General features: G+C 37.0%; 1 protein-coding gene across 7 annotated transcripts in view; it reads right to left on the bottom strand.

Moving 5' to 3' along the window:
- The window catches only part of PCLO (piccolo presynaptic cytomatrix protein), a 323,497-nt gene that overhangs the window by 292,461 nt on the left and 6,143 nt on the right, over positions 1-24,893 (bottom strand). For all 7 annotated transcript variants that reach the window (XM_014268538.3, XM_026794798.2, XM_014268539.3 and 4 more), the window contains exons 2-3: positions 22,897-24,148; positions 10,261-11,643 (exon numbers count right to left, since the gene is read on the bottom strand). In XM_014268538.3, coding sequence (XP_014124013.2) covers positions 10,261-11,643; positions 22,897-24,148 — 2,635 coding nt within the window. The remainder of the gene's footprint in view (positions 1-10,260; positions 11,644-22,896; positions 24,149-24,893) is intronic.

Below are 24,893 nucleotides of genomic sequence, written 5' to 3'. Positions count from 1 at the left end.
ATACCAACACCAATAGAGAATAAAGCAAGGGGAGGGACGAGTATGAATTTCACTGTCGTCTCTAATTATGTCTGTAACTAATTGTAAAACATTATGTATTCAAACATAGGTTCCTTTAGCTAAAATATGCATTCATTGCACCTCATGAAAAATACATTGACCAGACTTGTCATTTGAAGGGTGACAGAGCAGTAGCACAATTCTTATAGGTCTGGAAAAGAAGCAGCACAGCTAAAGTATTTAAAAGGGTGACAAATCAAATGAGACATCATGTTTTGATCAAGAGATACTTCTGCTGAGAGGTGATACAGAAGAAAAACAGTAGTGCTCTTCCTCTTTAGAGGTCTGGCATAACAGTGTAACTGAGTCCCAGATATACTGGGCACATGACTTTAAAAATTCACTGCACAGCACATTACAAGTTTTCTTAGCTACAACTGTCAGGAAAAAACAGAAGTGCATTGTGGGTCACAAAAAGGTGCATGTAGAAAAGCCCATGAAAGAGGTTTAGTACTGTTTGACCTGTTCTGTAATGAGTACAAAGCCTACACTTTCTCAGTCTTACAAATGTCATACCACATCAACTTTGAGCCACATTAAGTAGAAAATGCAAAGTGCTTAAAAAAAAACAAAACTAAAAACTAAGCAGAGTTTGGTTTTATTCTGAGTTTTTCCCTTTCCATAGGTATAGTTAAACTTTACAAAATATCAAAATACTTTTAGAGATAGTGCTGAAACTTTAATGTCCACTTCTGACTTTTAAAGAAAAATAGAAAATTTGCCTATGAAACACCAAAAACAAGAGCCAGAAGGCAGAATATGCTTAAACTTCATTGTTTTAGCCAGTTTTCAGTGTCAGACTGACCTTTGAGCAAAAAAAAAAATATTTAGTGCACATTTCAAAACAAAACTAATTAAGAAATAACAGGCATTTCAAACACTCCAGTCTTTTTCCTCCTGTAATTCAAAAGCAAGAAGAGAACATCTGAACTTGGGTGTGTGCCCAGGCTGGTTCTCTTGTACTGTGTCAAAGTTCAATGTTTCAGTGAAAATTGCCATGGAATAGATGTGGGTAAATTACATTTATGTAGAAATTTAAGAGTTGGTGTGCTGGTTTGGGGGAGGGTGAGGAACAAGCATATCTGACAGCTTACCTGGACAGTAAAAAACCTAATATCCTGCTCTAAATTTTCCAAACTATTGTTACAAACTAGTATCCTGAAGACAATAGCTAAGAGTTTGTCAGCAATCAGAAAGAAATACATTTTTTCTTCTTATCTAAAAGGGAAGATACAAAATTTAGGATCAATTAATAAAGTGGCACTTCAAAAAAAAAATCAGATATTTGTATTGACCCAATGATGAGGATCAGAGTTATGTCAATGTCTTCAGCAATTATGAGAATGCCATTGCAAAAAAAAAATTGCAACAGTATACTCCTTTTGGACGCTAGGATAGTGGTCAGAAATCCCTCCATAAAATTAAAATATAATAAATACATCTGCAATCTTTAGCGCAATTATTAAGGTAACTACAAAAAGTAACTGAAAAAGTAAATGCATGCATTAAAATAGTATGCGTAAGGACAAGGTTTCATATGTTCACTTTCTAATCTCTGTACATGACAGCTGGACCGTTTCCAATGTGAAGGCTGTTTGCTAAGGAAAAACAAAAATAAAGCCCAACAACAACAAAGAAATTTACCAACCTAGAAATACTAAAAACAGAAGACCACCAGATGGTCTTTCAGTCTTGTCCTTAGAAGCCTAAGTTACCTCACTGTTTGAGTAATTTCATTAACCTCCAAACACAGAGGTAAAACTAATACACCTCATCATTATTCTCAGTGAGTTTTCTGGTCTAATACAACCTACTGGCTCTTCCATTTTTTTTCCTGGCGATGCGAAAATATATATTTTTCCCCTCAGTTCAACAGTATTTTGTGTAAAATTCAGCCAGAACAGTCCAGCAGCAGCTAATCCCCCTCCTCAACACCAGTCTGTGACCTCCTGTTCCAAATGCTGCTAGACAGCATCTCCAGCAGCTTACGGGCATGAATCTAATCGCCTTTCCACTACTACATAATGGCTTAGGTTCCCTCAGCCTCCATCCTTACTCTTAGTAATACTGCAGAAATCAATTTAATAGATACATAACATTCAATCTTAAGTCACATTTGTTCTCATTCTGGTCCACTGAACTATATGTATTTCAGCAAAATAAAAATAATTATTGATGACTGTCTCTTTAAATTACTCAATCTTTTCATTAGCTCAAGGAGAAATAATAATGTGCAGAACACAAACAAAAACCAGGTAAATGCTCCCTCTTCCTCATTTCATCTTTTCCTTTACATCTGAATTTTTATTTTACAGCTGGCCACACATCTTGCAAACATTAAAATTAGTTGCAAAATTACTTTGATTACACTTGTGCCATCCCATTAAGTTTAAAATCATCCCACAGTAGTGAAAAACAAGAGATTTTATAGAATTTCTTTGTGTGACATATTGACCTTTCTTTACTAATATGCTGTTGTGGCGTGACAACATTTGGCTTTTGGTCAGCAGAAACATGACATGAAATTTTTAACATATGCAGGAATTGGAACTTAACTTCTTTAACATAAATAGCTTTGCTCTTCAAGAAATGAGACCACAAAATGTATGCAAATATTTAAATTGACAGTATATTGTCTTCTCAGAATATTATTAAATACTACAATAGCTATTTGTCCTACTACAGTCAATCACAATGACAAATATTCAGGAAAAAAAATCCTGGTTTTAGACATATAAAACCCTCTGATAATTTTCAAAATGCTATGATAGCACTTTTTCCTTGGAAGAGCATCAGCTTTTCATATTCCTGGAATATTAAAAAAAATGCATTTGAATTCCTCCCTCTATTAGGGAATCTGTCAGAACACCAAAACTATGTGTGGGTTCTTACAAAAAGCGAAGTGCTTTATATTTTAGGGTCACACAATTTATGACAGTGTCAATGTGATCGGATAGCATACAATGCCTTACCTGGGCACCAAAAACCCAAAAAATTAAGGCACTTAACATACAGCAGATTTCAACTGTTTGCTCAAGAAAATCTGGAAGTGGATCACTGGGTTTTATACTGATATTAAATAAAACTCACAGCAACATTTAAAGTCTTTAAAGTAAGCATTTTTGTTTCTCAATAAAGCATGAACAAAAATATATTATGCTTTAATGGAAAAGAAAAACATGAAATACCTTTATCTCAAGAAGTAAATTCTCTTTAAATTACTATTATAAAGTTGAGTAAAAAAATACAAAAAGTTGATACCAGGTTAGCTTTCAAAGGACTTCTTCCTCATTCAATAATGGGACACCAACCAAATTTCTAATGAAGTAACAGAGAAGAAAATCACCTGGCTCAAGGCCAGGTCAGTAATTTTCCTGATAATCTGTTTTACATTTGTGACTCCAGCTTGACTGTCTCTAATACACCAGTCTATAAACTATCTGCACAGGAGAAAAATAAACCACACACAAAAATCAGCACTGAAAGCTCTGCATTAATCACTCACTTAAGAATTTTATATTTCAAAGCTGCAAAGGCATCTAAGATAGAATAAATGCATATAAGTAAAGACCTCATTGCAAATGAATTCCAAGTGGATGAAAAATAGCCAGATAGACAGGAGCTGTGTGTGCCAGCAGCAGTGCTGCTGCAGACATCCCTTTGGATTTCACACCATCAGTGGCCATTACCAACATTAATAAAAGCCATCTGGCCTTACATGGCTTTATGTCTATATCTCACTGTTGGTTTCAATGGAGTTCTTTGTTCAGAGCAGCAATTGGGAAACTTTTCGAGATTAGAATAAAGGAAACAAATAGCAGGCAATTAATCATGGTAATAGTTCTTCCAAAGGTCACACTATTACTTTGAGTAATGAGACCAATCTTCACTCCTTGAATTTAATTTCAGGAGGAAAAAAACAAAACCTAATTTTATGGTCATAAATACTGAAAGGGAAAATCAACAAGAATGCAATCTTGTAACTCATGCCTTGACAAATAACCACAGAGATCTCAGATGCTTTGCTTTCAAACATAGTCCCAAGATCACATTCAGAAATAACTATCAAAACCTGACTGCCAAAAAATGAAACTGCATTAGTGTAAAAATTGCTCTGGACCAAGCAGCTCTATTGAACTGCAAGACACCTGCTCAGAGAAAGTTGTGAGAATGAAAGGAGGTTTTCGTTCCCCTCTACAGTGATGAGGAATTCAAACAAAACTATCACAGGACGTCTACTGAATAGCTTATTTGGATGCAGTGGGTTACTTTGTTGAAACTTCAGTGCAGAATCACGGGGTCTTGGAGGATACTGGGAGACAAGAAGCTTGGCTGTACCATGGCAGCAACAGGCTTGAGATGAGAATGAGAGTCCTGGAGTCTCATGCCTATTTGCAGGTTTGTATTTTGCATATAATACCATTGAAGAAGAAATAAACTTGGCAAGCCACCACCACATCACACTTGAGCATGATTAGGCTTTATTCTTGCAATCAATTATTAAAGTAGCTGTAGCTGGTATGCTTAATGCCAGGCAGCATTGCCTCTGGTTTAACTATTCTCAAAGACACACCAAAATCAGACCCCACAAGAGGTTTCCATGTCTGGACTTCAAAGGGGTTTAAACAGAAGCAAGGCACGGCCCAAAAGGAACAGCTCAAGATGTGCATAAGACAGAAGTTCAGGCCCCTGTAAAATCATCAGGCCAAAGCAGGGTTTTTGGAACAGGTTTAGCTGAGGCATCAGAGAAGACATGATTTCCTAACATCCTTACAAGTATCTGTCTATATTTAAGCATTTAAATAGCTCTGCAAATGTGAAACACCAAAATCTAACTTTGTTGAAGAAGCTTAAGCTCTTCAAACTTATTTTAAAAGTGAATTCAGGCATTAATTTTTTAAAAAAATATTTATCTGTGTTCAATTTTGACTAAATCATCCATCAAAAATGATTCCATATTAGCCCTTCTATTCTGTATATATACACAATATATGAGCTTTACAGGAAAAATGGAAGAGGTGAGTCATTCTGCTATGAAAAATATTTCCATTTCAATATTTTTGTCTGTCATGCATATTGAATAAGTTAAGAAGAAAAGTAAGATACCTAATTAGGAGTGAGATTAATTTCACTCTGACAGTCAAGAAATACAGTGGGGTTTTTATCATCTAACATGCACTCTGTTTTTCAATGCCAGATTTTATCTTTCAAAGTAATAATTAGCAGTAGTTTTAATATTTTCTTAATTATAAAGAATTATCATTTAATGGATAAAATTTCCATAAATGTTAGGGAGTACACTGTGTTAGCCTATTATGTTCTGTATTATTTAGTTACTTTATTAAACAGTAATAGCATTCACTTTCTTACAATCAAAATTTTAAAAGGTTCTTTAAGGGGAGAGAGAAGAAGCAGAGATGATAAATTATGCAACTGAAAGGAGTGATTGTTTTTCTCTTTGTCTCTTTAGTGCAAATTCTTCTCCACTATGTTTCCCAGACACCATCTGTTTCCCAAACAACCCGTCACCAAACATAAAAGAGAAGATAGGAGTTCCTTATAGGAGCTCAACCTGCCAGTTTGCAGAGCAGTCTGAGCTTTTTCAAGCAGGAAATACATGACAGTACAGAGCTGTTAATTAATTAAAGATAGGCAATGGGTGTCACCTCAGATGGTGCAGTGCACTATTTTAGAGATTTTCAGTAGAATAATACATGGATTATTACTTTTTAATATTCCTGCACACTGTTTTAAAAAGTCCAAAGCACATTAGGGCATTTAACAGCAGGGTTTGATTCACTTAGATAAGGTTTGGGGGTTTTTAAAAATTATTTTTTAAAGCCTGCTTTTGAAGCTTGCGTATTAGGGCACACTTGCTCAGGCCCTCAGTCCATGTAAAATATCAGTGAAGTTTTGGAAAAACAAAATCTAGCAGAATTATTTACACTGGTTGCTCACCCACCCATACCTGTTGCCTTTCTGCAGGATTTTGGGAGGAAGTAGAAAAACCCAAGATGTGTCCAGGTACATGACACCACCCTTCATCTTCAGAGAGGCTCATATTAGTTCCAAAAGGCTATTTACTGCTACTTCTAGAAGTTCATACTGGAAGAGCAAAGTTTTCACCTGATTATGATATGGAGTTTAATGATGGCACTGTGCTTACTTTAAAGAAAAAAATCATTTCTATTTTTTTCTTTTCCTTCTCTCCATAGTCTGTGGGAACAAGAAAAATTATTTGGTTAAATCTAATAAGTAGGAGTGGTAAAATGAGTTATCAGTAAAACATGTAAATTCCTTTTGCAAGTGATACAACTATTTATAAAATAGAGATATACAAAAATATAGATTGGACAGAAACAATCAAGCTTTACAGATTCCTGTCATCATATCCACAAAGACAAATTTCATACAGAATACATGTGTCATAATAAACATATTAAGAAATATCACTCTAGAATTGTTTATATTATGTATTCTGATCATATCTCTAACAGATTATATCTTTTTCAAACAAGAAATCCTGACCATGTCAAAGATATGATGTCTCTTCTGTCCTTCCCCAGTTCTCCCTGTCCTTCAGCATCATTCCAAACTTTTCTCTCCTTTCTGTAGCCCCAGTAATTTATTTCACACATGGAGCATTCTTTACTTCCCAGTGCCTTTCCAGGTAATTTTATAGCTATCAGTAGCCTAAATAGTGCTTTTGTTGTTCTCCTGGTGGTTCTATTAGATTAAATCCATTAGCACAGTCCCATATACACACTTCACATTTTTAACTCTTTCTGTTCATAACGTGATTCTATTAAGATGTTATTCTTCATACTGCTCACATAGAATCTAAAAATCTGGATGATCTTATTTTTCCTTAGTTTAGCTTTTAAACCATCTCTTTTTTTTCCATTTTATTACTGCATTAATTTATCACAGGTTCTACATTCCTGACCTCAACGTATTTAATTACATTATAGACAACCATCTCTGCTCCTGCTCAATATTCTGAACAGTTCACTGGGTTTTAAATGCACAAAATGGTCGTTGCCACACATTTCATTTCTGGCTTCAGCAGTTGTGATCTTGTGCTTTGTTACTAAAAATAGAGCTGCTTCCAACTACCTGAGCTGGAAAGCTAATTACAGAGCTGGTAAACAGTTCTCCTCCCCATTGAGCAAATGGCAGAATAAGGAGTTGCTAATGCACTAGAGCTCCCATGGTCCTGTGGGTCTCTGAAATCTATCAAGTGTCATTTATTTAATCATTTGTGGCTGTTTGCATCATGGATAAATTACCATTTAAGTAAATAACTGTTTGACTGTTGTAGCAACAAATCAGGGAAAAAAAGAACAATCAGCTCATTTTAAGAAAATGTATTCTGGCCTAATTCTCTGCTTGCACAAATCAAAACAATTTCACTGAAGTAAATAGCATATTGCTGATTTTGACTAGGTAAGAGTCTAGTTATATTTTCTGCAGTAGAGGGCTTATTAGAGGACTGTTTGCAGCAGCTTAAAGAATTTTTTCATAGTTATTTCTGTCACATACAGGCAAGAACAAACAACTGCCACTGTAGGAAAGCACTTTCTTCCCCTAAAAGTACTCTCAGCCCAGTCTGCAGTGCAGCACATTGGCTGGAAAAAATTCCCTGCTGAGAGATCTTAAGGTAGAAGTGCCCATGGGGTTTAGATGCTCCTCTGCATTTGACAATGAAACACTGGCTTCCCTGTTCCATTGGACTGATCCTTATCATGTAGCCGAATAACAAGCTTTGTTGGCAACAAGAGTTCAGCCATCACTCAGTCAATAAAACTCCACTCATTTTCAGCCATTACTGAGGGAACAAAATGTAGACAACACATAAGCAATTGTCAGAATAATTGTGATACAGCTGCAGGCCCAAAGCAACACTAAGATTATGTTTAAGATGCAGTATATTTGTTCATCCAAAATCACTTCTGGGGCCAAGATAGCATATAGCTTCTGGAATTATATTTTTTATCTGAATGAACAGTATAGGAATAAAAGAATTTGGTAGAAAACCACCAGAAAGATCAATTTTAAAAGCATTTCTATTTCTCCTTCCTAAGTCCCAAAGAAAGAGACAAGTAAATAAAACCTCCAAGACAGGACTGAACACATTAGAAGAATTTGGTGGACAAAAAGAGTATGCAAGTGAGCATTAACTATTTGCTCATCATCATGGTTCTGTCATGTAAAAGGTATATACCATATACTGTGCATCCAGGGACAGAACTGCTATCTGGCCATAAATACATTATTTACACAGCACATTGAGAGATGAAACTATGAGCTTCCTGCTCTGTCTGTCCAATCTTTATGAAAGGGAAAGTCAGGATGCTCTCAGCCAAGCAAATCACTCCCTTTTATGAAGGAAAAATAAGTTGCCACTTTCTAGTAAAAGTAAGTGGAAAAAAGAAGGCAAGACAGAAAATGCAGACAGAGGTGGAAATGTGTAGTACAAGGAAGAAGAATGTGCAAGCAGGAGCCAAAAGAGAAACAAAGAAAGGCATGAAGAAGTCAGACTAAGGAAAATCATTCATATTTCAAGTTCTGGATATTCTAAAGAGCAGAAACAGAGGGAATCTTCTAAAATAACAGTGATGGAAAAACAGAAACAGAGTATCAGCCTTTTCGTCTTAATCAGAAGAAACGAAGGTAACATGTCTGCACACCACAAGGCAGTCCCACACCATCACAACTAAGCCAACACTGAGGACAAGTCATGCACCAAGACTTGAGTGGCTGTCATTTGAGCAATGTTTCACCAGAACTGACACATCTTGTTTCCATGGTACTCTGTGTATGCATACCAGAAAGCCCCTAGAGAAAGTTGCAACCATTTTTCACAATTAAATCCATATAATTGTGTGTCTGTATTCCCAGAGCTGGATAATGATGGAGTGTGTGTGTTTGATGGTATTCAGTGCATAAACAATGTTAAAAGTTAACTGAACCCCAATTTTCAATTCCTGATCAATCTTCTTCCTGCAGTTTCAGACATTTCTTTCTGACCTAAATGACCCCAAATGCATTAGACAACATATTCATGTGTTGGATAAAATGTGCTTATTATATTAGGAAAAAAACCTCTCAAATGATAGCATATTCCAGAAAATAATACACAAAGAAAGGCATATGCAATCATCATAAGCAATATTTTCCCTGCAATATGCTATTTCTTCCCACATTTATTCTCACCTTAAGACAGAGATGTGATATCCTTTAACCCTGGCAGTCATTTGTCATTTATTCATTCAGATTTCAAAGACAGAACACCAACTGCCCCAGTCCTCATGTGCTACACAGACTAACTTAAACATTTCAACCACTCACAAGTATTTTTAATTAGTCTACTTCTGTTGAATTAAACTTGCCAGATTTATAGGGCAAATAAGATGTACCTCCACCTATCCATTAAGCTAGTATAAAGTTACTAATCCCTTTGTAAAAAAAAATTGGAGAAAGATAAAAACATGCAATGTGAGGAAACTGTTGATAATAAGTTGTGTAATTCTTTTAAATATGATTAGCTGTCTCAGGCAATCACAAAAAAAGCACTTTCAAAGTGACAGTTTTTAGTGAATGAAGTTCCATTGTAAGCCTTGTATTGTTCTTGCCAAAAAATTACATCTTTCACCACACAGATATCACTCAAACTTCAACCTTCCTAATGAATGCATCAGCATATGCAAAGACTCCAGAGCCAGAATGGGATTAATAGAATGAATTTATCATGTATTAACAGGAGGGAAGGGCAATAATTAAGCACTAACACGCTTCTTCATTCAAGAGTTTTTTGGATCAGAGGTACTGGTTAAAGAAGCACACATTAGGAGACAACACTAAGTATAAGAAAAAGCTTATAACAGACAAAATACAGTAGTTTGCTGTGTCATAGCAGCCTCAGTTTCAAAGGAGTTTATAACCACATCTGCTTATGTCTCAAAGCCCTAGCAACCATCTCTACAGACCTCCTTAATATGCCAAAAATTCATCAGTGCTATCTGACAAATGACAAAGCTTCATACAACACAAATACTTAATTTTAAAAGACTTCAGATGATGAAAGGTTCAATAAAATTTCTTAAAAATTCAACAGGTAAAAACCAGCTATTTATGTCTCCACAGCACAGGGAACCTGTGGGTAGGAATACGAGGCAAATATAGACTCCATCACCTTACCTCAGCTATGTGCGGCATTGGGTTAAATCCACAGAGATTGCACACAACTTTCTTGCACTCAGTGCAGGTGTTAAAGTTGGGGGGATCCTTAGAACCAATATTTAGTGCAGTTTTACAAAGGGGACAAGACATTTCAGGTTGGCTAGCTTTCTCTGGTTCCGACAGCCCATCGGGTTTCTTAGTTTCAGCAGCTTGAGGCTTGCTATCTTTAGCCAAACCAGGTTTCTTTTCTAAATCAGATCCTTTTGTTAAAACACTATCCACTTTGGATGGCTCTGACTTTTCAGGAGGCTTGGCTTCTTTCTTTACAGGAACAGCTTTTGGAGGAGGCTGAGCCTGAGCAGCCTCTTTGGGGGCTGCAGGCTGTGGTGGAGGCTGGGGCTGCTTCGCTGCAGGAGCAGGCGGAGGGGGGCCCGATGGCTGAGACCCTGTCTGACCTGCTGTGGAAATCAAATTTGAGGCCTGGCTGAAGAAAGAAGCTCCAAATCCAAAGAGTTTCCCAGTAACTGTTTCTTGTGGTGTTGTAGGCTGAGGCTTAGGGGTATCAGTGATGCCTCCCAGGTTAAGGCTGAAGCGCCTTGATTGCTCTGGAGTTTTCTGAGGTGGCTGGGGCTGAGGTGCTGGCTGTGCTGGACCTGGCTTGGCTCCTGCCCCTGCCTGTGGGCCCTTGGGAGCTGGCTTTGTATCAGGCTTTGGGGCTGCTTTTGTTGGTAACTTTTTAGGATCATCTTTTGTTTGCGTTGGCTCAACAGGCTTTTGAGCTTTAGCATCTGGTCTAGTACCAGGCTGAGCTGCAAGCTTGGGATCTGACTTCTGTCTGGACACTTGTGGAACAGGTTTGGAATCTGGTTTATCCCCAGCTGGATGTGTGTCCTGGGATGGCTTTGCAAGCTCAGGCTTTGGGGAGTCTGCCACTTTCTGTTGTGTTGGTGGTCTGGGGCCTGCCAAATCCTGCTTCTGCTCTGGTGCTACAGAGGTAGATACAGTGTCTGCTGTGGGCTTCTGTACACTGGGTTGTTTTTGCTTATCTTCAGCCTGTGTTGGCTTGACTTGATCAGATTTTGGGGTGGCATCTATTTGCTGGGAAATCTCAGTGGATTCTGCACGGGATTGTTTTGATTTTACAGGAGGAGACCCAGGCAAGGGTGTTTGCTTTTTTTGTGGAGGAGGTTTTTTCGAATCTGCTGACTGTGAAGGATCAGGTTTTGGAGTTACATCTTTCTTTTGAACAGGCTGTGGCTGAGGGGATGGTTTAGCTGTTGAAGGTTGAATGGGTGTCTTCTGTTTGGGTGCAAGTGGCTGTGGCCCAGGACCATGACCTGGCCCTAGGTCACCTCCTAACGTTCTTTGCATCTGGCAGTTTAAACAGAGCCATTCGCTGATCTGAAAAAAAAAAAAGGCAATTATAATTAAGATAAGACAAAGTTAATAAAAAAATAATAAGTTATTCTACTATAGGACTTGCTCCAATATTTTAAAATTCTGTTTAAAAAGGGAGAAATACCACTAATAAAGTTTTGCAATTAACATGCACAGCTGATTATTTTCATTCTTCTCCACATCGCTGTGAGTCAAGCTATAACTGAGCCCATGATTCTAATGGCTTCACATTCAGTTTACACACAGCTGAATACTGGAGGATAAAAACCCATCAGAATGAAAAAAATGCATTGGAATTTCATGGGACCCAGTGATTCATTTACAGCAATGATTTGCCAGAAAAATGACAAATACTGCTAAAATAGTTTAACACATCAAGTCTGCTGATGGAAAACAATAATCAGAATTATTTAAACAGAGTAAATTCATAATTATCCTTAAGTATATATCTATCAAGCTCTTAATGCAGCTTATGCTTTTGGTAATGGTTTAAATTACAGCGCACAGGTATTGGCAGCACATATGTATCCAATGAATTAGCCACAGAGGTGTTTAAATGGTATAACACAGACTTGTGAATTACCACCAATTTCAGGGGGCAAGTGTTCATCTAAAATCAGTGATGAGCTTTGCCTGAGTCTGGATGGTATTTCAAGAGCCATAATAAGGTTTCCCAACTCCTTTGATATTAGAAGTTTCTAGGATAATTATTGTGTACAATGGGCCCCTCTTGTCACACAGAGGAGAAGGAATAGTGCAAATAATGTATGTTTCTCATCAATTACAGTACCTCACAACTTTAAAACACTTTTCATCATTCCCAAACAGTGTTACATGAGAGGGAAACCATATTTCTGATAAGCCCAGCTTCCCCATCTGAGAAAGGATCAAATTGCCTAAAACATCTGGTCACGTGCTACTTTCCACACTTTCCATCACTAGAAGAAACATTATAGGCAGCAAAAATGCCATTCAATATGGTAGAGAGTCTCGTGGGCCTCCACCTGCAAGTAGATATTCAAGCAGGTCACCTTGAGCTCCTCTCCTATTCTTTAGTCTTTGTGTGAAACTCACAGTGCCAGCTACAGCACCACTGCAACAGAGGGAATGGCAAGTAGGAGAACGCACAACGTAAGTCTCTTTTCCCTTAAGGGTGAAGATTCCTGGATGCTGCTTCTCATTTAGGACTTGATGGTCTTAGAGATCTTTTACAACATAAATGACTCTGTGATGCTATGAAATCTCTACTATTCACCATGGAACAAATCTAGAGGCACTACATGCAAAGAAAGATTTTGTCTATGTAATATCAGAGCTCAGTGGAAGAAAGGAGTTCTGGCATCATGGACTGAGGCAATGAATTCATTACTTTGGTGTGCCTTGCCAGCCTTGTGTTTTTGTAGCAGCAAAAATTAAGAGTTGGATGCAGCTCCCTAAAACACAGTTATCTGAATTATTCTGATAAACATGGTATAAACACACACTCTGGAATATAAGTTCACTATTTCTAGCAGCTTCACAAAGTGATCACAAATTTTGGCCTCAGCTGTAAAGTTCCATTCATTATAAGGCTGCACTTATCTTCCATTTTCAGCGCAATTTTTTTAGATTGTTTAAACAATTCTCTGTTCTACTGGCAAACCATATAACAAATGATTGTTAAAAAGTGAAAACAACTGAAAAAACCTGAAACACATGTTTAAACTCTGCTTTGAATTATGAAAGGAATTAAGTTCAGACCTGTACAGAGGACTTGAGCAAGGATTACATTTAGCTTAACTCCAATTTTGTTTGCTTAATGATCACTTGCCTTACCTGATTTTAGATATTAGTAACATAATTTAATTAGATACATACTAATACCATTTCTGGATTAATCCTTCAGGGTTTTCTAGGGCTTAAGTGTAATCAAAGACCAGGCTGTCACAGTTGTCAGGCTTTGGCAAAGTAACTAAGATTTCTTATATTAGGGAGGTTTGCTTTGCTCTACAGTGGAGAAAGACAAGATCCTGTGAGGAGTTTTTTAATGGACCTAAGCAAGGAATGGTTTTTCCCCCTACTCAAAGGATTCCTACAGATATTTGGAAAACTTGCTTTCCATAGGGATTCACTGCTTCTGCTTCTTTTTACATCATGGCAATAACAGGTGCCTACCTGTCCTCATTCAGCCTCCAGGAAATCTAAATTTAAGTCACTATGACACCTTCAAGGCCTCAAATGAAGTAGCTGTAGATTTGGTGGGGCTATAAAATGAGTAATTTTAATAATTATTACATTTAAGGTGTCCAGATTCAAATTGCACTTATAAGCATTTAGGTTTGTCTTCAACCTGCAGCTTGTCCAGTCTGATTCTGTTATCTACTTGGAGGACAAACAACCATTACTTTTATGCTACAGATTTCAAAACAACCTTGTGCAGAAGACAAAACCTTAACCCTCAACCACTAATCTTTTCCTTATTATTATTAAAGAAATTATATACATATATACACATATGTGCATTCTTGGTATGAAACTGAAGCCTCCAAAACCAAACCCAAATTTGCAACACCTACAGTTGAACTTAAAAATGAAAAATGTACAAAGTTTCACTTCACTGTATTATTTTTTACATCTCTCTGGTTTAAACATAAAATTCCTCCCATGCACTTTAGTGGGAGGAATTAAGTGCCAAAATGCACAAGTCATTATAGGTTACACACTTCTTCAAACAAATGCAAAACTGCACAAACTATAGTCCTGTGATTGGAACAGCAGGAGTTCAAAATGAAATGTGCTATGTGATATAGTTTTCTATCAAACACTTGCCTGTTTTTTCTACCAGAATAACAGAGATTTTCCATAAATTTTGACAGGAATGGGTTTCCATTAAATACAGATGCTCTTACACACTATTACAGATTAAATAAAACTTAGTGCTGCTGCAGATACCTAAAATAAAAATGTTTCTCTATCCTTAAAAATGTTCCTGAGCAGGAGTTCTGTGACCTCCTAGTTTCTTTCTCCACATTTCTAATATCATTATGTGGGGTAAAAAAGCAAAAGTTTTCAGGAAAACTTTTGAGCTTTCACTGTTCCTGTCTGTGACGGAGATTCCTCTTTGATGCTGAGAAACCCAAGCTGTCTGGTTTTTACACCAATATATAGGGTGGGAGCTGGGTCTTATTTCTAGAAGAAGTCTGTAAGTGATTTTCTTCATTCTGAGACCCCTACCAATAAGTGCCATAACTAGGACAGTAAACCTGACAGATTTCATGCAGCATTTTTGTTCAGATTTAAACTCAAAGAAAATTGCTGCTTTGTTTTCTGTTGTAGAAACTATATGCCCTCAGAACAACAAAAAGTAATTAAAATGTATTTTATATATTCATCAACCATAGCATCAACTCTTCTAGTTTGAAGCACCAAATGAATTTATTTGGTATTTTACTAACAACATCCATGGAGAATTACTTTGAAAAAATCATAACACTACATTTCACAGATTATGAATGCATAAAGAAAGGCAAGCTAACAGTTGACACCAGTAACAAATAGCAACTATAGTTCAGTCCTTCTCCCTATCCCAAACAAAGCCAAAACAGTTGAAGGCAATCCAGTGTCTGTTCCTTTCTTCAAAAATTGTTGAGATTTGTTCTAACAACACAGACTCATCAAAAGCAAAAGGAAAGCTGTCACCAAGTGCATTGCCTGTCATGCTTAATTTCTATCCTTGCAGATGATGTAGGGGAGGAAGAGAATCTACCTTGATTCTATGATTCTAGAAGTACATGAGAAATAAATTTTGACTTGAAGATTGCACACATTTCATACAAAAATTACTGGCACACAGTATGAATGTGGCTCTCAGAAGCCATGTTAACAGTCCTCGTGCAGAGCAGAGATACACTCCAAGTGAACAGGTCTCATTCTCAATTAGAACAGTCATAAAAAAGAACTTAAAATATACATAAAATATTAACATCCCTTTACATTACCATAGGTATGTAAAATGGACTTTGCTGACACTGCTCCAAAGCTGTATTGACAAAATCAGCTTTTAGTTTGAAAACACATTAACTTATTTGGTCCCTGACAATTTTAAAGAGCAGTGACAAATCCAGATTTGGCTCTTAGCAGACATTTTTGCCAAGATGATGAGAGAAACATGAAAAATAAAGTGCTCAAGCACATGGTTTTATGCAGCTTCATGCAGTGTGGTGGAATACTCTAAGACAAGAAGCTAAATCAGAAAATCCTGTTATGAAAAAGACCAACTATCACAAACCAAATTAAATTGGTACATCAACATAAAAGTTAGAATGTCTTCTAAAGAAGCTTGTGCAATCCTGGAGACAAAATTTTTTCTTCTACACCATTCTTTTATGAATAAGTTCTCAGCTGTGCAAATTACACCAAACCAAACATTTAACAATTGTACACAGTATGCAACTGATCCTCATTTCAGGCAAATACATCGTCACTACAAAATACATATTTACCTTCCTTTCAGGTATATGATGAGTTTGCCAGAGAACACTGACTCAAGATGCTCACAAACCAGACACTAGATTCTAGCCAGCAGCATGGTCCATGGGTATCCTTCCACAAACCACAGCAATGGTTACAAGCTCTGTAGCTTGGTGCTAAACCAAAGCTGGTGCAAACTTTGTAAATAGATATATTGAAAAACCATTTTTAAATGTTACTTAGCTGTTCTAAACCTGCCGAACACTACAGAATTAATTATATTATGCAGTTAGCATAATCTTAAAACATACTCCACTACTCTACTTAAATTACCAATACAAAAATCTATAGTTTGCATATGAATTATGAATGTTTGGGGAACTATTATTCTATAGCTTATGTAATTAGAATCATAAAGCAAAATCATGAACACAACCTTTTGAAAATTTTTTTGAATGTCAGTATCTCAGGATATCTAAAAACTAGATTTTTATAGCCAAGGATATGATTAAGCTGCCTCATGCACATAGCCAGGGAAAAGACATTTAAACACAGCTCAGTGCACTGCATCATGCAGTAATGCAACAAATGCTCATTGCTTTCATCAACTGCACTGAGATTTAATATGCCAGAAACATGAATGATTGACAAATCTAACTGCAAATCAAGAGAGTGGCAAAGAAAAGGTTAACAAAGTTCATCTGAGCTGCACTGAGCGAATCATGGAAAGGATTAAGCTGTCTGGTGAGCAGGGCTGGGCTCTGCTGCCTGCCCAGTGGCTGCCCAGCAAACACCACCCCACATCACATGGCCTCACATAGTAGTAAATTACAGTTGCTGAGCAACAGCAATACTGGCACAGATGGCTGACTGCAGTTGACATCTTTAGCTATGCAGATTAATTTATTATTTACTTGTGTTAAAAACTGTGCAGGCCAGCTTTCTGGACTAATGAGAAAACACTCCAACATATTGTAGAATATTGCTCAATTAAATTATTGGGACACTATTCCCTATACAAAGGGATTTTGCCTCTATGTTCTGCCCCTTATGTAAAGAGAAGGAAAAAAAAAAAAAAAGAAAAAACCACAAGGCATCACTGCTATTTCTACATCTAATCCTTAAAGTAAAGCAGAACTGTAGGCACACAGCCTTCCTCTAAGACAGAAACAATGTGGGAGTTTGTTTAAGAATATTCCATAGAGAGAAACAGTATCCTGTACTTCCATAACCCTTCTACTTGAGGATCTTTACAATTTTCTGAAATGTCTGTGCAGAAGTTGTGGCTAGAGGCAGAACTATAGGAACTATGCTAACTTCAATTTAATCACAAAAATTGTGAATAATCCCCATTTGCATAGAAATTGCAGTGTTAGTAACACTGGAAGATCCCAAGTACTCTTTGTACTACAGCAAATATTTCACACTTTTATGGCTTTTAAATGGCAACTAAACAAGTCTTGTTTGCATCTGCTCTCTGATCAGTTTGAACCCAGACTAAAGTCCATCAGTTTTACACAACTCTTCTCACTTTATTTCAACACAGTTAAGAGCTGGTATTTAAATAACTATATGAAAAATGTTTAAAAGTCTTGGGATTTGCTGAGTTTTTTTAAACTCATTTCTATACAATTTATGATGGCTATAACAGCTGATAATTAGATTTAGGTCTTTGATTTTTTTTTTTCTGCTTTACTTATATAACCGTTATATCCCCCCACCAAGTTCACATAGGGTGTACAAACTCAAAGCTATTTTCCCTGATATCAAAACACTTAAGACTTTATTGCATGCCACTACCCACAGTGATGGCAGTTTTATTCTTGTTTATATATCATTTCCAGTCCAAGTTGCATTTTGGTTCCCATGTACTATTACAACACAGCAGGGTCTAAACTGAAAGCCACAGGGAATACTTCAATCAACAGCTTCCTTTACTGTCATGTAATCAACAAAGATTTAATAGAGTAATTTCTATTCATTTTATTGTAAGTGTAAGCAAAACTTACCTGGATCCACAAGAATTATATTCATCTTCCTTATTTTAAATTGTTATATATAGTTCTCCCTATACAACCTAATAATAATGAAAATAACAAAAATTAATGCCTTTCTGACTGTTTCAATTCTGTTTAGTTATTGATCCTACTTCAAGTCTAAGTATGTTTAGATTTAGAATTGCAGGATTTTAACAAAAACAAATACAAATACCAAAAAATAATTATGAAGATTTGAACTAAAATATTATATTTTTAAATCAAATCTTGTTATATGATTGTAAAAACAAAGAGAGGCAGAAAGAAAGCAAAAAGAAAATCAAGGCAATAATATGTAGTTCAATTGATATGGAAAATTTCTATCCTATCAAAAAAAAGTTCAAAAATAGATATGCCCTCTCCTCCAAAAATTACAATAACAAAAAAGAAACTATTTCAGACAGAGTTTAAAATTTTTCATATTGAATTAAAAAATAAATGTGCAATCCATTAAAAAGTTCAACTTGATCAGAAACCATACACTCCACTTTGAGATCGTCAACTGTTTGGGGTTTCTGATTCCTCCTCTCGGAATTTTTATCCCTCCTCTTTTTTCCATTAGTAATAAGTCAGCTTTGGCACAGACACATTATTTGGGAAAAAAAAAAATCAGAAACCATAAAATATTTTTAAGAATTCACTTTATCTCCACCCAGAAAAACTTTTGGATAGCAAAAAAATCCTGTACCAATACACAGCTTCCCATTATTTGAATGTACAATTTTCATTAAGTATTTATGTATAAAATTATACCTAGCCTCAAGATTGATTTCAAATGTTCTCTTTAAAGAACACCAGAACAATGGATGAAACATGATCTAATGTATATAAAATTCATGTGGAATAATCCCTCCTCAAAAACCCCCAAGAAGACAGGCATCCACATGCACAGACGCACATCCCAGGTGGGCTCCAGGAGCAGAGTAGCCAAGGGTCCAACATTCACAGCTCTAACACTCCACTTGATCACCACCTCTACAGATGACCATCATAAAGAATATAATGACTTTGTTATTACCCTTTAAACCCTTGCTCAGTCTGTTTTGCATGCATCTTCCAATAACTAGTTCACAGGGAATGAAAATTTGCTCCAGCTGCTGAGCGTATGCGCTAATTTAGCTTTAACTATAGCAGTTGGTGCTTTTTGCCTTTTTTCCTCAAGATGCCTTTGTTCATTTTCAGAAAGCCTACTCCTACTTGAATGCTCTAATGGGCTGAATCTTTTTCTGGGAAGTGCTGCTTTCTGTTGCTAATGGCTCATGGGAGTGGGTTTGGGAAAATAAAATGGTAAAAAATTGCAAAAATAAGTCACCACGTAGTAAAAGATACACTTCCTACAAGGTTCTGATGTACATGAAAGGCAAATGGAATAGAGTACCAGTCCTCAAACCTGCTTATATAATTTTTTCCATTACTTTATGCAACTGTTGCTAGGCAGTCATGTGCCATGGTGATGAGCGGAGTATGAATACCTAGACAGATTAGAGAGACATATGTTACTGAACACTTATGTATGATGCCTGTTCTCTCCAGACTGCTGTACAAAAGCCACCAGCCATCCTTCTTCCCCAGGAGGACTGCAGTGTCAGAAGGTTCAGAGAAACAGTTCAAGGGGTCTGACCTTGTGGCAATACAGGTATCACTTTCTGCTCTTAGTTACAGAGTTCTCTCTAGTGAGTTAAAACACACACAGTGCATGTACTACTGAATTTTAAATGGAGGTTTAAATTAATAAAATGAATTAAATTTTTTTATCTGCATTTTATAATGGTTTTACAATGTATGCAATCTACTTCCTAAGCCAGTTTTTACAGCTTGTAAAATTCTTTTCAGTATCAGCTAGAAATATAGAACACAGAAATTTAGAAAATTCTCCATTGGAAAAAATATTCACTTTATTAGTTTTGGACACTGAGCTACCTTGCAAGAAACTTGTAAGGAGACTGTCTTAGGAAAGCAATTCCAGCAGCTGCACAAAGGGAAAATTTTAAAGAACAAAAGTAAAATATTTTTCTAAATAAATGCCTTCCATTCCCCACATCTAGTTTGAAATTATTGCTTCCCCATAATTAATTTGTTTAACATAAGCAATGAAATCAGTAGTTACACAGGATGTGGGAAAAGCACAATGTAGGCATTCCAGAATCATGAAACATGACCAAAAAAAATAGCAGGAACGCTAAAGTAAAAGAGTAAAGTCACTAGGTGCATGGGTAAGACACCATTTTGGTCAATAATATTTCAGGAGAAGTTAAAATACAAGAAGTGAAAAGAAAAAACATTGCACCATAAGCAAGAAAACTCACAGCCAAGTCACAAACCATGATCTTCCTGCTAGTTGGGAAGAAGTGGATAAAGTAATGTAAAAAAGTAATCAGGAACTTCTGTTAATAAGCTATGTAAAAAAGCAATCAGGAACTTCTGTTAATAAGCTAAATACTTAAAGGAAACAGAAAGTAGAAGGAAAACTTGATAATAACTCAAGCGAGAATCTTGGCAGCTGAAATGAGCGAGTTTTTCGTCCATGCCAGAGCAGGTTCTACTGACTTTGATCCCAATGTTCAGTAATAAAGTCAGGTGTGATTTTTGTCACACTTCAATGGCAGACTGGAGCAGGACACCCACAATGAAGTTTCAGCAAGACAGCTGGTGGTGCAAAGCTGAGCAAATGAGAAAAGCCTGAGTGGGAGTCAGGAGATTGGAACTAATAGCTGAATAAATTAGATGTCCAATACCTTCATTTTCTGAAATGATTTTATCATGAAATAAATGCATATCCTGTGTTTATTTCAATGTCTAATATGAAATTCAAATTTGCTTTTACATATGTATGCAATCAGTTAGTCTTAAATGCAGCTGTATTTATTGTCTAAAAGTCCTGAATTTCACACTTACTGAGTACCCACTTCAAAAACTAGTAGTTATTCACAGAAATACCAAATACTTAGAAATCTTCTTACATAAACTCTCTCTCAAAACCTGTTTCATTTGAACACACCGAAGTTGTTGACCAGTTCCATAGGAAATCTGGAGTTTAAAAGGAAAACAAACTTGAGGCTTCAAGATACCCCAAGAGCACACTACAGACATGAACAACTCAGCATTCACAAATAAAGGTAAGAGGTTCTGGCCTAAAAACATTGGCAGGATTTGAAGGCAAAGGTTTGCAATAAAACTTCATTGTTGACTTTAATATTAATATGTCACATTTCTTGCCTGTTATACATCTTTTTTTCATCCTAACAGTTCAGAATGACCTTTCCTCATGTAGACCCTGAAATACTGACACCTGCTTAGCTGCAGATGCTCTGAAGTTTCTGCACACAGATGTTCAGGTCACTCCTTTTCCAGTCTAGGCTTCAGTGCCAGTTATCTCAATCCTCAATTTCCCTAAACTCAAAGAAAACATTAACACTCCTAAACCAAGCAAAGTGCTACCAGTGGTTACTGCTATTAGTCTTTCAGTCTTAAATTTGCAATTTTAACAAAAAAACCTCCAAAAATATCATATTGCTAGATGCAAATATTCTGCTGTTTTTTACCTGGTAGCCACAAATAAATATGTGCTAGAAAGAAAACCAGCAGCTAGCAATGTCCTTAAATCACTGTGGTACTGACTACACAGGCTGCCCAGAAATTCTGTCCGGACTCCATCCTTAAAGATATTCAACACTGGCTAAACCTGTTTTAGGTGACACTAGATTGAGCAGAAGTTTAGGCTACATCATATCCAGAGCACCTTTCCAGCTCCAGAAATTCTTTGATTAAATTTTAAAGATATGGTTATTATTTCTCAGGTTCAAAATACAGTAGTAGCCTGTACTTCTTCCTGTGCTCATCTCAAATCAGCTAAATTAATACCAGAGCAAGATAAAAAAAAAAAAGTTTTCCAAATATCCATTCTGATTATCACTAGTTAACCTTTGGAGCCAGATCCACTTTTTTTTGAATTTCCATAAATTGATAAAAGTGTTGGTACTGAAAACAAACCCCAATTATTTTGCAAATTTAAAAGTAGCATATCAGGATGTACAAGAAGCTGAGCAAACAGTCACATAAAGCCTTATTCCCATGCAGAGCAATAAAGCATATGTATAAGCAATAAATCAAGCCACCACAAACATCAGGTTAAAATAAATTCTTTTGAAGTCCTAATATTGCTTTCTATTCCATTTTTATGTTATTCTATAATATAATTCTACCATTCAGCAAGAATGGTAATCAAGGTTAGAAATAGTCCACAGAGATCTTAACATCCCACAAGAATGAAATAACCCACGTAGCACCAAGGCAAACTCATGACTCAGGCTTTCAACTAACACAACTGAACACTGGCACAGTTGTAAAGCAAATCCACTCCACATCCCTTCCTAAAGTCACACACTGGAGCTATGAAGGCTGATTTTTTTTTAATTAGTTCTTATAGTAGAAAAGATTATTTATCTATAAATGTATTTGCACATGAGTATTGTGATCAGATTATAAACATAGACACCAGGTGATTAAGAACAATCAAAATGAGACAAAAGTCACACTAGGGTCTCTCCTTTTTTTATATAAAGAGATGAGAACACATTTCTAAATCTATATGAGCAGAGAACCATTACCACCTTCTTTTTCCTCCAGTTTCACCCTGTTTTACTCTTAAGCAGCTATCTGAAACAGCATTTTTTTACTGAACTTGTTAAATTATCACAGTGGTACATCTGATGTTTCAACACAACAAAAGCAAAGTAAATTCTGAGTGAACATCAGTTTGAAAATTGCTCACCTCTGTGATATGAGGATTAGGATTGAATCCACAGAGGCTGCAGACTACAGTGTGACACTGGGTGCACGTGTTGTAGTTGGCCTTTTCAGGAGTGTGCAGCAGCAGCTCCGTGGTTGTACAAAGAGGGCAGAGAGTTTTCTTTGGGGCAGAATCAGTGGGTTGGCTTGCACCAGCTGGCATTTGCTGTGGGGGCTTTTCAGGCCCTGGTTGCTGGCCAGGGGGTTTTGTAGGTCCTGTTTGCTGTGCTGGGGCTTTTGTGGGCCCTGCAGTCTGAGAAGGTGGTTTCGTAGGCCCTGCCTGGGGTGGCACTTGTTTTACAAGCCCTGTTTGCTGCGGAGGTGGCTTCCCAGATCCAGGCAGAGGTGGCTGTTTTGCAGGTCCTGTTTGCTGAGCAGATGGCTTTTCAGGTCCAGGTTGCTGAGAAGGCTGTTTTGGAGGCCCTGTCTGCTGGGGAGATGGCTTGACAGGACCTCCTTGCCGTGCAGGCTGCTGCGATGGCTGTTTGGCAGGTCCTGGCTGCTGCGGTGATGGTTTTGTGGGAGGTGCTGTTTGGGAGGTCACTTTAGTGCTGTCTGGTTGCTGTGGGGATGGTTTTGTTGGGCCTGATGAAGGTTTTGCAGAAGTTTGCTGTTGAATGGGTTTTGTTGGTTCTGATGGTTGTGGCTGAGATTTCTGTGGTCCTCTCGGCTGGGGTGGTTGTTTCGCTTGCTCTTGCTTAGCATCTGCTGGCTGGCCATGGCCTGGTTTCTGAACTTGCTTTGGTCCCCCAGGCTGCTGCTGCGGCGCTGGCTTGGAAGACTCCGTTTGTTGGACAGTAGGTCTGGCAGGTCCTTGTTGTTGAACAGCTGGCTTTGGAGACTGTGGTTGAGCTGGATGTTTTGCAGGACTCCTCTGCTCCTCAGGTTTCCCTTGCTCTTTTGGGGCAGCTTTTTGTTTCCTACCGGCTTCTTCATGAGTTGTATCTGAATCCGATATCAAATCAAAAGGATTGAATTTGTTCACAACTGAAGTGACTGCGCTCAATGGATTGGCTTCTGAGAGAAAGCTGGGCATCATACTTGGCTTCTGATCTTCTTTAAAATCAGTCCTGGACTTTGATTCCCGTAGGCTGAGAGTAGAAGGGCTCCGTCCAGGCGCCCGTTGTTCTGTCTTCAGCGCATCTACTGTTCTGCTTTTACTTAAACCTGGTGGTCCTGGATCTGGAGGCTTACCTGGTTGTCTGGGATGGCGGCTTGTATCAAGTTCAGGATGTCTGCAAAGAGAAAATGTAATAGGATCAAAATAATGCATGATAGAATAAAAATTAGATAAAATAAGATATATCAGTAGCCCTGGAAGTGCACTGGTAGCACTGTGAAGTTTCTCAATGCTTAAGCATTTTCAAGACCAAGGCATATAACAAGGTACATGTAAAAAGTATTTAAATAATCACTATTCTTTAAAGGCTTATACAAGTATTCAGTCATAGACTGTTTTATTCTTTAGAAAATAATCTAATACAACAATATTTAACCAGATATCCTTTTTTTCAGAATTCCAAAGAGATCAAAGCTAGAACTTCCTATTATACTGATATACAAATTATTAACTCTCCACTCTGCTCCTCAGGATATAAAAAACAAGGAGACAAAAGACTAAAAGAAACAGAGGTGTCAAAATTAGCAGATCTAAGCAGAGCCATACAAAAAAAAAAAAAAAAGCACAGTGCAATATACTTATGAACTTGCTTTCTGGATACTTGTACAAAATTTGGATATATTTATAATTCAATATGCAGCAGGGATTTAAACTCCTAAAATTCATATAAGTTAAAGAGTATTCTTCTTCTTTGCAAAAGTATTCTTCTTCTTTGTAAAGTATTTATTTTGGCACCCATCCGCTCACAAATCAGAAGAGTTCTCCATTAAATAAAACAGATTTCACAGTTCACAGTTAGCCCTGAACCTTCTTTTTTTCCTCTTTGCAATAGCTACCATGCTCCTCCTCAGCATCATCTG

Source organism: Zonotrichia albicollis, chromosome 4 (genome assembly GCF_047830755.1).
Source record: "Zonotrichia albicollis isolate bZonAlb1 chromosome 4, bZonAlb1.hap1, whole genome shotgun sequence".
NCBI classification, from domain to species: domain Eukaryota; kingdom Metazoa; phylum Chordata; class Aves; order Passeriformes; family Passerellidae; genus Zonotrichia; species Zonotrichia albicollis.
The sequence above is the reverse complement of the archived record's forward strand: the minus strand, read 5'-3'. Positions and strand labels throughout refer to the sequence as shown.